This window comes from Sinohyriopsis cumingii, chromosome 5, assembly GCF_028554795.1.
Source record: "Sinohyriopsis cumingii isolate HCF-2022 chromosome 5, ASM2855479v2, whole genome shotgun sequence".
Taxonomy (NCBI): domain Eukaryota; kingdom Metazoa; phylum Mollusca; class Bivalvia; order Unionida; family Unionidae; genus Sinohyriopsis; species Sinohyriopsis cumingii.
The window spans coordinates 107,950,985-107,967,449 of record NC_142965.1 but is presented as its reverse complement, the minus strand read 5'-3'; the positions used below and the strand labels follow the sequence as shown (position 1 = coordinate 107,967,449).

The window sequence follows — 16,465 nt, the reverse complement described above, 5'->3', positions numbered from 1 at the left end:
GAATAAAACATCAAGCAAACGAGAAAAGCATATCCTCCACATTTGACTTGAAGAAAGTCTTGACTGTGAGTATAAATGTACACTATCTGTCTATCTTTCTCTCTCTCTGAATTATAGCGTCAAAATAATTTGCAGAAGTCACATTGAATTTGAAGCTGGTCACACTATTTACCAGAACATAGGAAAATACTGGGAGCAAAAATAAAACTTGTGAAAGGGATTAATTGTCTGAAATACTTTAGTATTGTATAGGATATATATTTATTTTAATTACTCTTTACTTTTGCATAATTTTGCTTTATCATCATTATTATCTGAGACTTAAGTATTTATAAGGGTATTAAAAGGGAAACATGTGTCATAACTGTAACAGTAAGCTTACCTCCCCTAATTTCGAATTTATGATCTATATGTAATTATTCCAGGTGTTTACATTTTATTACTTTTATGGTGGGCTACATTCAAATTAATAATGATAAAACTAAATTAGAAAAGTAAATAGAATTTGTGTTGAAACTCTTCTGACAAGCTATACATTGCAGTACGTTGAATGTGCAGAAAGTACCAGCAGTATAAAAATTATGGCATGAAAAAGGCAGAATTAAATTACAGTAAAATAATTTTTAATATATTCTAATGATATATAAATATAAAACTATAGTTGTTTTTCTTTTCTAGCGTCAACAATCTGATTCAGGAAAAGTAGTGTTACCACAAAATCCGAATTCTCAGCCATCCTGTTCAGTAGTGTCTACAACCTCGGCATCTGTGCAAGATCATTTAGCAAAAGAAGACACATTAAAAGCAGAAATTATTTGGACATTGCATACACTAGATAAAGACTGCAGCTTTTCATCAAATTCTGTAATAACAAAAGTATTCCAGTACATATTTCCTGATAGTGCAGTTGCCAAAAAAGTTTGGTCTCTCAGACAGGAAAACATATTTGGCTTCATTTGGATTGGCTCTGTATTTTACATCTCATTTGGAGGATCTGATAAAATGTGAAGAGTTTGTTTTGCTTTTTGATGAGAGCATGAATGATGTCCTTCAAACTAAACAAATGTTTTTATGATCAGGGCATAGTCAAAGTTATTTAACATCAAATTTCCTTGGTACTGCCTCAGATGTGGTCTCAGCATTTGAATCTGTGACAACAAACCTGAATTATTTGATTCAGTTATCTGTGGATGGGCTAAATGTTAATTTTGCTTTTTTAGAAGAAGATTGATTCTGCCCTAGCCACTGAACATGGTGTCACATTGTTAAATGCAGGAAGTTGTTCCCTTCACAAGGTCCATGGTGCATGCAAGACAGCAATGAATGCTGTTAAATGGAAATTAGATAAAATTCTGAGATCTCTTTTCCAGCTTTTTCACGACACACCAGCAAAAAGAGAAGATTTTCTAAATGCTACTGGTACTTCCACCTTTCCTCTTCAGTTCTGCAAACACAGGTGATCAGAGAACACCACTGTTGATCAGAGGGCTTTAAATCTGATGGAACCTTTAAGAAAATATGTTGGTGAGGTAATGAAATCAAGTGTTTCTGACTCAAGTCCTTTAAGAATGTGAAAATAGCCCTTTAGAAGGATACATTTTTGGCACCTAAGTTGACATTCTTCATTTCACTTTCCAATCATGTGGAGCCCTACCTTACAGAATACAAAACTGATGCACCAATGCTACCATTTGCTCATCATTACCTGAATGCTGTTGTCATAGGCCTCCTAAAGAGGTTTGTTATCCCAGAAAAGATTGAGGAAATCAGATCAACAAAAGACATGGTTACATTTCAAGTGACGGACCCATTAAATCATGTAACCAGACATATGGCTGCTGTTGGCTTTGTAGCAGATTCTATGATTTATGAACTAAAAATGGTCAAAAAAGTGAGTGAGCTACAAATCTTAGAATTTAAGGATGCATGCGAAATTATTCTTGTTTGTTTTGCTGACAAATTCCTCACAAAATCACCACTTCATTATGGCTTAGTGAAAGACATGGCATGCCTTGACCCTGCTGCCATTTTAGAAAGTAAAGCACAAGCAGAGGCTGAATTGAAGAGAATAATGCACTTATTAGTCAGCAGGAGAAAGTTCAATGTCAGTTGTTGTGATGCTGTTATTAATGAGTTTTCAGCATTTGTTGACTCTGTCATTAGCAATGGATCACTTGGATCTTTTCCAAGAAAGAAAGAACATATTGACACTTTTATTTATGACAGGCTTGCTCATCAGCAGCAGTATTCTAACCTTTGGCAAGTTATCAAGACCTAGCTTCTCTTGTCACATGGGCAAGCCACGGTTTAGAGGGGGTTCTCAGTAAATAAAGAAGTGGAAGAGATAAATATAGCAGAAAGAACTTTGATTGCCAAAAGGGTCATTATTGATGTCGTTAAAGCTTCTGGTGGAATCAATAAAGTTGAAATCACCCCAAGGCTGCTTACCAGTGCCGGAAGTGCATACAGCAGGTATGAAGTGTTTCTTCAAGATGAGAAGAAGAAAAAGGAGACTGAGACAACAAATAGGAAAAGAAAAACATTGGACGAGGAAATCATGGATTTGAATAAGAAAAAATCAGCACTAACTTATGATATAGAAACAATGAACAGTTTAGCTGATGACTATGCATTAAAAGCTGAACATCAGAGGAATGTTACTTTCATCAGCACATCAAATAACTTAAGGACATCTATGAAAAAAACCTGGAAGAACAGTTGGATCTGGACAAACAGATCGATGATAAACTAGAAACATTGAAATATGTCTGAATGTTGCTTGACACTTTGTGCAATGTATATTGCTCTGCTTTTATGTGTGTGTGTGTGTGTGTGTGTGTGTGTTTGTGTGTATATATATAAATAAATGATTTAACCTTTCAATGCTTTGTTCATTTAGATCTTACTTTGAAGGATGCGGAAAAGAAGTTCAAGTCATATTATTAAAAATAATGTAAATTTGATGAGTATGCTATTATTTGTGTGCATGAAAGTCTGAACATTGTGCAGTTCTTTAAACCTAAAAATTTGTCACAAAGGCCTTAAAAAACCTTTAAAAAAGCATAACATTTTTAGATCACAAATTTCTACTAACACTTTAAATTGATCAAAAGATATATGCTTCTAAAAAATTATTGATTTTCTGTATTGTTTCTTTTCCTCAGGGAGAGAGAAGCACAAGAAGCATTTATGCAATTCAATGGGCGATACTATGGAGGCAAAATTCTGTCATGCCAATTTGTTGATATTGCTGAGTGGAGGAAAGCCATTTGTGGTAAGGGAATGATCAGAAAAGTGGATTGAGGAGGGATTAATAACATGTCAGTGTGTCACCTTCAGATGTCTGTCATGTACTTTATGATTTTATTTTCACGAATTTAAACGTAATCTTGGGGAACTAATCCAGTCATAAAAGACCAGGCACTGACAATACATGAATTTAAATGCTACAAAGCATGTAGGCTGAACAATTCAATTAGGCTCAGTACAGAAATTATGTCAAATAGCTGTTTAGTCATAAATGAAAGGAGTTGTATCCATCTAACATCAGCACTTAATTATGTAATAGAAATGTGTTATGCATATTTTGTCTTGAAGTTACCTCCCTTTATACTAAAGTTGTCAATTGTATGGAAGCTGGCATACAATCTTTAATCATCTGATTTATTAAAAAAATAGCCATTGAAGAATGGATATTGATTATGACTTTTTAAAAAATGATATTTATCTACAACGTAAGTATAAAATGTCACCACATAAACAAAAACTTGTCTTGTTTTAAGAGACTTTTTTTAACACATTATTGGCTATATCATGACAAGGAAATGGGACCCAAGTGCTGTTTCCAAGAAAACACTGAGGCAGCTGTTCCATGCTGGACAGAGTGAGTGAGTATTGAACCCATGATTCTTGGAGTACACGTCTGATGCTCTGCCAGCTGAGCTCCTCCTTCTCACCATTAATATGACTAGCTGCTAGTTACATTACCCCTGATGCATCTCAATTCTAACAGGAATTTGGTATTTTGCTAAACATTAGTCAGATTTTTATATGACATTGAACCGCATAAAACATGTCCCAAATCATTGAATTACACAATTTGTTTTTAATTTTGTTTTTAACTTTCACAGTATGTAGGGCATGCATTTACACTGCATGAACTGTTGTATATGTCCTCCCCACATGTATATAAAAGAAATTACACTGTACATTTATTGTCTGTGCCAAAAAGTGTAAATGGACTATGCAAGCATCCATGTTTGAGATTCAGGTAAGTAATTACGACTTGCTTCCCGAGTAAATATCTGGAAACATTATATCATGACTGACATTGAGTAACACTTGATTATGATGTTAATTAGAAATGTAGTTATTTTTTTTTTTGTTTTGCAGGATTGTTTGCCAGCAAGAAATGTCCGAAAGGGAAAAATTGTAATTTTCTCCATGTGTTTCATAATCCTAATAATGAATTCTGGCGGGCTGACAGAGATTATGATACACCAGCAAGAAGCAATCACCCAAGTCAAAGAAGTCACCACAGTAATTGGCAATACCAAAGAATATCAAGGTCAAGAAGTAGGTCTAAAAGATCAAGGTCAAGATCCAAAAGGAGTAGGTCTAGGTCATGGTCAAAGTCAAAAAGATCTCATCGACACTCCAAATCTTCATCAAAGTCAAGGTCAAAGAGGAAAAGGAAAACATCTAAATCAAGGTCAGAATCACATAGTAGATATTCCAGAGCTAGATCAAGATCAAGGTCTAGTAGAGACAGATATTCTAGATCAAGGTCAAGTTCTTATGATGATAGTGAGCACTACCTAAACAGAAAAAGTAGATCAAGGTCAAGGTCTGTTGATAGAAAAACCAGTAGATGTTCCAGATCAAAGTCAAGATCTTATGACAGACAGAACAAACAGGCAAAGCAAAGGTCAAGGTCAAGTTCAGTATCATCAGACCATAAACATAGGAAAAGGACAAAGAGGAAACATTCATCTAACAGACCACACAATCGGGCAAGAACAAAATCTACAGAGAGGTCAGGAAGTGAAGATACCAAGAAGTGTGAAGTAAATTTAGCAATGGACAAAAAAATTGAGAAGAAATCAGAACTTAAAACTAATGAAAGTCTCAACTGTATTGACACCCATATTGACTTGCCAATAGATGGATTGAATGGAAACGTTGGTCCTGATTTATGATTGCTGTGACTGAGTTACAAGATAGAAATACAAGGTAGCCATTTTTTTATTATTCATATCTCTTGCTCCACTGTTTTTCAGTTGCCACCATAAATTTATCCTAATATTAGACAGAATATTTTCTCTCACACAACTTGTAAACTTGTCAGCCTAATTAGCTGTTGCTTTGATATATATTTAATGTTTTTTGTTATCAAGATATTTATCTTCCATTTTGCTAGCTCTTTAACAGGATGTGCATTAAGTTGAGATTTAAATATATGAATCTGTATGTGGCTGAAATCTGTCACTCTCTAATCAGGTTAACTGTAGTCTGAAATATGTCACTCTTTAATCAGGTTAGCAATAGTCTGAAATCTGTCACTCTCTTATCAGGTTAAGTATAGTCTGAAATCTGTCACTCTCTGATCAGGTTAGCAATAGTCTGAAATCTGTCACTCTCTAATCAGGTTAGCAATAGTCTGAAATCTGTCACTCTCTAATCAGGTTAGCAATAGTCTGAAATCTGTCACTCTCTAATCAGGTTAGCAATAGTCTGAAATCTGTCACTCTCTAATCAGGTTAGCAATAGTCTGAAATCTGTCACTCTCTAATCAGGTTAGCAATAGTCTGAAATCAGTCACTTTCTAATCAGGTTAGCAATAGTCTGAAATCTGTCACTCTCTAATCAGGTTAGCAATAGTCTGAAATATGTCACTCTCGAATCAAGTTAGCAATAGTCTTTGAAATCTGTCACTCTTTAATCAAGTTAGCAACTCCTTTCATCCATAGATTCCTGTTATCACATGTTATTCTTATGAAACTTTATGAGCATGTTCTAGGCATGATTCTTTAATGCCTTTGTGGTAATTAGGTCACATGAACCTACTTTTTGTGTTTTAAATGACAATTGACTTGTCAAATCTTTATGAAGAAATAATTCCTTGTACATGTATAGTTAGATTGCAATATATTTTTATATAATCATTTACATAATCCATAGGAGGTCATATTTTACATACATTTCAGAATTTAAGATGACTTGTACAATAGTAGACTGAAAGAAAAACCAGTTTGCTTATCACAGATCATAATTCTACAATAAACCAAGTTTTAAAAATTATGCTTAGAATGTACAAAAGATTATTCATGTATGCCACTGAAGATGAAGGGATTAATCAGCTGTGTTCTTGTATCCTGAAAATAGTGATTTAAAATAGGACCCATTTTGCCAAGCCATTATGATGGCAAAAAGATCTGTCTGATAAAAGTCACTGGATGGCTGTTTATTGACTCATTCATTTAAAACCACTAAACACTTAAATGTTTTCTTCTCATTTTGTTTTTTTTTTCCTGCAATATATGTCACAGCAGTTGCCTATAATTTATGTCACAAGGTTTGTGTCAAATGTCCCAAAGGTTTTCTGTGTTATATGTCACAAGGATTGCCTTTGATATATGTCAAATGGTTTCCTGCAATGTGTCAAAGAGTTTACCTGTATTATACATCACAAGGGTTGCTTGTGTTATATGTCACAAGGTTTCCTGCAATATGTCACAGGCTTTACCAGTGTTGTATATCACAAGGTTTGCTTGTATTACATGTCACAATGATTGCCTGTGCTGTGTCATAAGGATTGCCTGTGATATATGTCAAAGGGTTTCCTTCAATATTTGAGTGTTAACCTGTTATATGTCAAAAGGGTTGATTGTGTTACATGTCACAAAGATTGCCTGTGTTATATGTCACAAGGGTTGACTGTGTTAATGTCACAAGGATTGCCTGTGTTATATGTCACAAGGATTGCCTGTGATATATGTCACAAGAGTAAAATATAGTGGTTATGATGTCTTTCAATCAGTCCAGTGTCACCTTTTTAGTACAAACTGATTTTGCCTCCCCTGCATAAGCATGATGACATCAATAAAGTTCAAGTTTTGCATTGACATTTTGTGATTGAATTCATGCAAATCAGACTTGGGTGGATATATAAAATGTTTTTGTTTTTTTAAATTTCAATTGCTCCATTTTTGCATTTGTTGTTGTTGTTGTTATAGGGTTTAACACCATTTTTCAGCACAGGATAGGCTATACATGGCAGCCAGTATAAATGGTGGAGAAAGAACCCGGGAAACCCCCCGGAAAGAACCACCAACCCATGAGAAGCTATTAGCAAGCCTTCTCACATATCCACATTGGCCAAGCCACAGATTTGAACCCGTGCAGACAGAGGTGAGATGCCAGTGATCTGTAACAGTGAACACTTTAAACCACTCAGCCACTAGGGGCCCTTGCATCATTGTCATTATATTAAGCTTTTTGTTGAGGTTTGCCAAAAGATGTTCTCCATAACTTTACCTTTTCATAGGCTTTGCTCACTGATTTACCAGAATTTTTATTTTTATTTTTGTATCATTGACTTGTAATTTAAGCTTTGCTCAGATGCTCGCCAGAATATAATTCATTTGTTGGTTTTATCTGTTGAGATGGTTAAAATTAGTCTCAGATGGTGCAAACAGTACCCTACACAAGTGCAAAAGCATTCTCTATTCTTGGCAGTTATTAACTTGAGGTGATATTGATGCAGTACAAGAGGCTCCGAGTGGCTGAGTGGTCTAAAGCGCTCACCGTTACGGATCACTACCATCTCACCTCTGTCTGCATGAGTTTGAGTCTCAGGCTCGGCTAACGTGGGTATGTGAGAAAGCCTGCCAGTAGCTTCTTGTGGGTTGGTGGTTCTTCCCGGGGTTTTCCAGGGTTCTACCTCCACCAATTATACTGGCCACCATGTATAGCCTATCTTGTGCTGAAAAATGGCATTAAACCATACAACAACAACAACAACGATGCAGTACAAGTGCTACCAATCAAATGTTTTGTAAGATCCTACAGCGGTTCATAATTTACAAGTTCAAAGGTAAAGGTCACATTGAAGACCACAGTGCATTTTAAAATGGTTTGAAATGTGAGGTTATGGATTGTAATATTTTCTTCTATATATTAAATGTGTATCTAGCATTTAAATTATTTATTTTTTCTTCAGTGCCTCACAAGGGAGTAGAAAGTCAAGGTCCAGATCATCGTCATCAGTAACTGACACAGATTTCAAGCATGCAAGGAGCATGAAAAATATTAGTAATAAGCATAAATTGAACAAGTAGAAGATTTCTTTGTGAGGTTGCCCATGAAAAGTACTCATGTCATCTTGCAAAAGCAATTCACTTTGGTCACATTTTGAGATTTTAATTCTGTTAAAGTTCTGATCTTGAATGTTGATATGGTTATATTTAGAATGTGTACACGTAGTAACTGTTTGATGCTAGTAAATCATTTTTAAAGATATGATTTGCATTCAGTTCCAGAAACATATGATGAAATTTGATTTGCAGGCTAAAAGCAGGCACACTGACAAACCGTGGAGACAGAAGTGTTTTGTTGGCTTCAGCAAGATCAAGACTTTACATTATGATCTGTAGAATTCCATCATCAGAATTGGGAGAACTTAAATAAATTTCCAATCTTTTCATAAGCTACCATGTTGTACATGTAATGCTTTTTATACCTTTCTGTAAATGGATATAAACAAAAGACAGCACAAAATTGGCTTATTGTTTGCTTTGTCACCTATTGATCACTTAGGAAATCCACTCTTGTCTTTTAGGAGCTGTTAGCAACATCTTTAGAAAGGAGCATTTTATATTTCAGTTGCAAAAAACACAATTTTTGTTGCTTATTCCTTTCCACAAGTCCAGTCCATGGTCTATTCAGGAACGGAAAATGTAAGGGATGGGGATACAACACAATTTCCACTTGTTTATTGGCTTGAAACCATATTTGGTTTGAGGACTTAACATTCCAAAGATCTTGGTCAAGATCCTTTTTAAAATTTTCAAGCAAAACTGAATGGAATTAAAACCCATGTTTAACTTGGAACTTACTTCAAATTTCATTTCCACAAAATAACTTTTGAAGGATTTCAGGGATTCAAAATCAATTTGGTTCGAGGCTTTAGAGTGAGATTAGGGTTTGCAACAAAATGGAACAGAGTTATAATCTGTTTGACATCAACATTATCCCCATCATTTTCTTTCAATAACGTTGAAAAGACTTTATGGATTGAAACAAAATTTGGTTTGAAGACCCTTATTTTGGGAATTATGGCCCATGTTTGACTTGGAACTTTGCCCTTCAGTAAATTTCATTTCTACAGATTGACCCTTCATGCATTCAAACCACATTTCATTTTGAATTATTAAGACCTAAATGAAGTTTGCCTGCCACTATTTCAACAAAGTTTTACAGCATTATGACCCTATTTTTGACTTGAAAGATTTGTCCGTTAGCATTATATTAGCTGTGTCCATGTACATATCACAGTAAATCCCAAACAAGCTATATTGTCAGCATTTTGGGGAGTTTTTAGCACTACTTATTATAGACCAGAGAGTTTGTGTGATGGTCTGTTGTCCATCATCTGTCAATCTGTTAGTTGGTCTTTAATAAAAATGGTACTGATCTGATGTTAAACATGGCCTCCACATCAGCCATCTTAAAAATCTGAGTTGATGGTCATATCAACATTGGAGTTATAGACTTCATATGATGGCTGATTGGTCGTAAATGAAAATGGTGTCAATTTTCACATCTGTTATATTGTTATCACTACTCACCCTGGACATTGCCATGGGATTTCAACATGGTCCTGTTGGTTGTCAGTGAAAATGGTGCCACCTGGACATCCACAATGTCCACCTCAGTCACCATCTGGAAAATACTCTTATTGCTGTTTCTCATGGATTTAGTATCAACATGGGGTGTTTGCTAAAAAACTTTTTTTTATGTCTAGTTGATTCTAACTTGTACATCCAGTATGGCTCTCACAATGGCCATCTTCAAAATCATTTTATTACTATTCCTTCCAAATGAATAGTCAGTCAGTCAGTCAGTAAGGAGTTTTCACTGAAACACAGTATGATGTCAAATTGGTTTCAAATTAAAATGGTGACAGTATGACATCCAGTACGTCCACGCCAACAGCTAATTTGCCAAGTTTGTTATCAGTAAAGAATATTAGAGATGGTTTCAACACTCGATAGTTAAAAATATTAAATAGTCTTATCTCAAATTCCTGAAAACTCTTTAAGCCAGTAGAGTGTCAGTCCCTTCTAGGTATCCATTGTTTCCTCACTTCAAGACTGGTACTTTATTAATAATTAGTGGTTGAGGTCCTATACCAAAATCGCAAGTTTACAATAATAGCGATGTGAAGTAATATTTCACCCACAAACTAAATGCAACAGTAATTTTGTCTCACCATCTCCATTTTCTGTACATTCCAGAATTTGAGCAATGAATGAGCCAGATTGTAGTCATCAGTTATTAAATTTTACTTTGAAATTAAACATTCTCCTATTTGCTAAAAACATGTGAATCCAAGGATTCGGCCTCTGACATAAAAGTGTTGATCATGTCTTGCATTAGTTAACTCTGGAACTAAAAAGCATCATCAATAAAGGGAGTTAATAAGCAACCTTCATATTGACCCGTTGACATTGCAAAATATTAGAAATTTTAGTACAATCTGGACAACAAGTCACATTCTACTCCTTTTATATGCAAAGCTCAGTGCATTAAACAGAAATAAATACCTGGTTACATTGGTTTCAAATATATTCTTGTTCTGTAAACTAAGCTTAAGAATGGGGAGGTAACAACTCAAACCCATGACTGTACAGAAGTCAGATTTGACCATATTTGCAGATCCATGCAGTTTCATATGCCTAAATAAAGATTTGTATATACTGTCACTATTTCTCAACAATAGTTCTTTAACATTCAGCAACACTGAATATGTCCAGGATACTGGATCATCCATAATTACATGGAAAAGTAGATGAAAATTCAATGAAACCAATGGAAAATATTTTTAAGATTTTATTTTTAAACTATGTGATGAATTAGACCAGCATTTTTCGAATATGAGTATATAATTATTTGTAAATAATTATTTATGATATTTCTTAAATATTGGTGTGATGTGTATATCCACTTGTTTTCTATAAGCAATCAAAAAGGCAAATTTTCTAGTTGAATATTTTTTGTAAAATATAGTTTTCAACCCTTCAGAAATTTTGTTTCAAAAGGTAATGCTGGTCTTAAAAATCCACCCAGATTATCCATTTTGCTTAAGTTTTTGGGAATGCTTGTGTGTTGTAGAATAGTAATGATTAAGTGAAGTGGACATACTGAGAAGCAAGACTTATTTTCCCAAGGTCACAGACATGCACGGCGTTCAGATGACTGCTTCTGGTTAATGGTTCTTTCATACATTTTGGAGACATACCTTGTTTTAGGTCATACACAAATCATCTGGTAGTGTCACAGAGACTAACAGAATCTGTTTGGATTGGAACTGAGAAAAGAAAATCCCAGGTGAGAAGTTCAGTCATTTTTTTGTAAGGCTTTGCAGTGGGAAACAAAAACGATTGAAATCTGGGACTGGTTTTCCTCATCTTAGTGCCAGCTTCAGCCATGATTATTTTTCTCACCCACTTGCTTATCATTTTATTTGATGAACTATATAAATTAATTTTAATTCTATTACAAGCAGTTTAAGGTGACATACTGTCAGCTTCATTACTAAAGAAATTGACATCATCAGTCTTTCCCCAAATTGGAGTGGTTTTAATATGCATGCCTTTCCCACAAGCCCTCTGATTCCCAAACATCTTGCAGAATGAATATAATCGAAGTAATCAACTAATTGTCATTACTCCCATCAAATGGAGGAATCAACCGTGTAGCTTTGGTCATTCCTGTCATCTCCTCTCCAATTACCATGTACTTGGGTTTTCCAGCCAAATCACATCTGCTCAATCTGCACATGCCTTATCCCCATCCCCACCGATTCCTAAATTCATGCAGAAAATGAGGGATCTGAAGCACCACCTAATCCAGACAGCTCCCAACAAGCAAGAAAAAAAATCATGATTCAATGACCTCTATTGTATTTGCAGGGAAATCCTGGCTTTAATGTTGAAACAATCGCAAGTGCAAGCTTTCCATCCAAACCTAGAGATGTTAAGCTTGCAAGTCCAGCAGTTCATATAATAAAGACCCTCAGAAGAAATAGTTCTCCAAAAAAGCTGGGGACAGAATTACACAAGATCCACCACCTTGAAAAGTAACTAAGGAAGTGGACAGTTTTCATCCACATTTGCCAAGAGAAACATCTTTCCCTTAAAAGCCACCATACACCAAATAGCTAACTTCCCTCCCTTAGCTTTTTCAAGGAAGAGAACATAGCTCCCATGACAATAAAGGGCTACTGTACCATAATTTCTGAGACGAATCACCATTAAGAAAAGGAGAACATAGGCCAAAGTAAATACATCTCCAGCGTTATTCAAAATTTTGACTGTCTTGACCATTGGCCCTTTGTCTGAAATGGGATATTCTGTGGGTTGTAACATGACTATATACTTTAAAACATTGATCACAAGGTCCATGACAAGACACACTCAATTTAGGAAAAAGAAACAAGATACATTCTGTGACGAACTAACAGCATTTGCAGTTCTCCAATGATAGTTCAGTTTTTCTCACTACAATCCCACTTTCATTGCCAAGAACGAACTTGTTTATCAGGATTGAGTCCTATGTCTTTATATCCACTTTCTTCTTTGGGAACTTTATCCATGGGGCATTTTTAGGACCCTGTCAGGCACATAATTGATACCTGAAATGAACTGAGCAGATCACAAGAGGGAGATCTGCCTGCTTTGACCACTCAAAGGAAGGAACAATATTTCCACCAAGACTGTCATCCGGGATATGAGGTCATGCAAAGAATCAAAGATATGATGCATTTTGTAAGCACATAAACTTGGGGCAGTCATTACTAGCATAGCATTTAAATGCAACTGATTTCCAAATGACAACATCCCAGCCATGAGATTGTGGTTAGTGATGACATTTTCAGATTTTACTTTGGACACCTCTCATATCAAAGAGCTTAGTTCAACCTGGTGGGACCTATGTCAATAGTACAAATGGCTATTCTCCTAACATATTATGATTGGTAACATTTCTGAAGAAACCAATTTTTTTTAAAAGTAAATTATAATACAGACACCCACTCACCCAAGTCACATTCATGGATAAGTGAGCATATACAATTCCAAGTAATTGCTGATTGACCCGATTTAGCACCAATTCCTCAGTCCAAGGAAAGACCACCCTTTACATACCTCTGCCAAGGCAAGCTGATTACCTTTCAACATATACATTGATGAAAGAAGCCAAAAGATGTAGTGTATATCTTTCTTGGCGAATCAGGCAGTTGGATCTGTGAGGTTGTTAATGTACTCCTAGCATATGACTGGGCAAGCACTGTTGAAATAAAATTTGCACTTTAAAAATTGGATTTCATTGGTATTTGAAGGGAAAGAACACGCGAGTTCATTTTATTTATTTTCAGTGTAAAATTTTAGCACAGCTGTTAGTTACCAGTGTATGTAATAGTATTTTCATTTTTCATTATTTATGACATAAGTTTTGCCATCATTTTTCAATATTTTGACAGGCATTTCACCATCAAGAAAGCAACATTTGTGATGTGTAACTGACACATCCAGTTACTGTCATGTCAGCATTGTCAAGTCTGATCACTCTGTGTGTGTGTGTGTGTGCATGCATGCATGCATTTACTGTATTAAAAGTGCAAACATATCAGTGCAGCTCATAGCATTTCAGTCACAAGTTATCAAATACATGGCTTTTTAAAATAAAAAAATGAGCAGCTGCCTGCAGCAACCCCCGACAACAAATTTCATATTTATGATACCTGGGATCATTTAAATATAAACCTGTCCCATGTCATGATGAATGTATGATGAGACTAAGTAATCATGTTAAATTTTAGTGTTCTATCCTTTATCAATATGATGGCCAGGTTTGTGAAATGCATTTCAACATTGTAAGTCATGGACCCAATCCTGCTAATTTATAAAAACTAATAAAATAAACCTAATATTAGTACCTGTACATTTTTCAAGTATATGTTTCAAATGTTTTTAAACAGTTGCCGTCAACTACAGGAATTTGAATATGAAAAGTTGATCTTGTATGGATTTTGTATAGCTTATGTTTATGTGTGAAAAAAATTAATTCACTGCCATAAAAATGCAGAATTCTAGTATAAATATACAGAAGCAATTAAAGTGTAAATCCTGACATTTATCACCAGCAAGATATGATAGTATCACCTGGGACCCTAGTGGCCAAGTGATCTATGGTGCTCACCTTTATAGATCACTTAAACATCACCTTTGATTTGTGGGCTTGAGTCTCAGACTTAGTCAACATAGGGATGTGAGAAAGCTTGCCAGTAGCTTCCTTTGGGTTGGTGGTTCTTCCTCCACCAAATATACTGGTTGCCAAATATAGCCTATCTTGTGCTGAAACAATGCATTATACCCATAACAACAATGAGATCACCCAGAAGATAAAGGGAGTTAATTCAGGTCATCTGGAGAGTCAACATGGAATGACCCTGTAAGAATTAAATTTTGGTCTGTAGCTTACTTGATTAATCACTTTTTGAAAATTGGTATGATGTGAAGATTAATATTATGATAACAAATCTGAAGGACAGATTTTCCATTTAAATTATTGGATTGGGAAAAGGTTCCTACTGATTTCCAACTAAAATATAATTCTTTGTTGGTTATTTAATATGTAGCAAGCATAAAATCCACAAAAATTAGTACCAAACATAAGCAATAATTTCATGACATAACTTAAATTAAAATAATATAAATAGACAAGATCATTCTTGTATCAAGTTTACACATATCTATCATTTGTAACATTTATGTGATTTCCCAATAAAACATGAATGGCATGCAACACAATCTGATTGCATACTTTTCTTGTGCAATGAAGAGTATACACCTGGGTTGAGCATTGCATGTTAAATGTATTTCGTGGGCCTTGCTCATTATTTAGTCATGTTGTACTAGCACCATATTAAAACAATTCATTAATCAAGACCATCTTCCCGTTATGGATGACTGGCATTTCACCTCTGTCTGCGTAGGTTTGAGTCTCGGATTCAGCTAATGTGGGTATGTGAGAAAGCTTGCCAGTAGCTTCTCATGGGTCGGTGGTTCTTTCCAGGGTTTTCCTGGGTTCTTCCTCCACCATTAATACTGGCCGCCATGTATAGCCTAATAGCCTATCATGTGCTGAAAAATGGCGTTAAACCCTACAAAAACAACAAGAAGACCATCTTCGAAAATACAGTTGAATCAAAGTACTGATAATACTGGACAGTTAAGGTGGGAATATTTTGGGGGTTTTATATGATCACACGCAAATACCACTATCCCTCTCTATATACATGTAATATGTGTATAAATGATTCAGGTTTTTTTTCCTCTTTATCTCTTAACTGCAAATTCATTTATAAATTCAAAATATATTTAGGGAGAAAATCTTTAAGCAATTACCTTTCTGATTAACATTTTCTCCTGAAAAGAGCCTATATTGTTCAGACCAGTGGTTCTCAACCTTTTTTTGACCATGACCCTAAAAGAAATCTTTCTGAGCCTCGTGACCTTATTTCCACATTTTGATAATTTTGCCACCCTAAGACAAAATCCTGACGACCCTCTGCAACCTTGCAAAACACCATCCTGACCTTAATTTGGGTTGCAACCTGGGGTTGTGGAACCACTGGTTTAAATGTACCACATGGGAACTGTCAAACTTTCTAAAGGGATGTAATCACTCTGTGTCTAGTCCTTTTCTGCTAAGAATTTGAACAGGTATGCACAAACTACAGTCTACAAGCTCACAACCCGTTTTATCTAGTTACATTTACATCATATGGTTACATTTAAAAACTGCTGTTCAATCTGCACTTTAGAGGAAGTTGCACATGCCATGATTAGAATTTATGTCCCTTCACATAGCATGAATGGCCTTTCAAGATTAAAAACAACAGAGCTAAACAAGAAGTGCATATTATTAAAAACCAAATCTATTCTTAGTAACAGAAAATTAAATACTGGCTATCCCTCCTCATTTTCACATAAATCTGTTAAAAGATGGGGCTGTAATACATGTGGTATTAAAGTCCAAATATTTTTTGTTTGAGTCCTACATGTTCTGTTGTATCACCTGTGAATTATTGTTTGGACGAAATAATTATTTTACTATAAAGAATTTGCTTTTTCATTAAATAGAATGTTAAGTTTAAACATTAATCATGTAAATTAATGAT

At 35.1% G+C, this 16,465-nt stretch overlaps 1 protein-coding gene across 1 annotated transcript in view; it reads left to right on the top strand.

The window, feature by feature from the left end:
• The window catches only part of LOC149799960 (uncharacterized), a 46,288-nt gene extending 37,510 nt beyond the window's left edge, over positions 1–8,778 (top strand). The window contains exons 9-11 of the mRNA XM_089959461.1: positions 3,165–3,274; positions 4,393–5,232; positions 8,222–8,778. Coding sequence (XP_089815587.1) covers positions 3,165–3,274; positions 4,393–5,198 — 916 coding nt within the window. The 3' untranslated portion in view covers positions 5,199–5,232; positions 8,222–8,778. The remainder of the gene's footprint in view (positions 1–3,164; positions 3,275–4,392; positions 5,233–8,221) is intronic.
• The last annotated feature ends 7,687 nt before the right edge of the window (positions 8,779–16,465 follow it).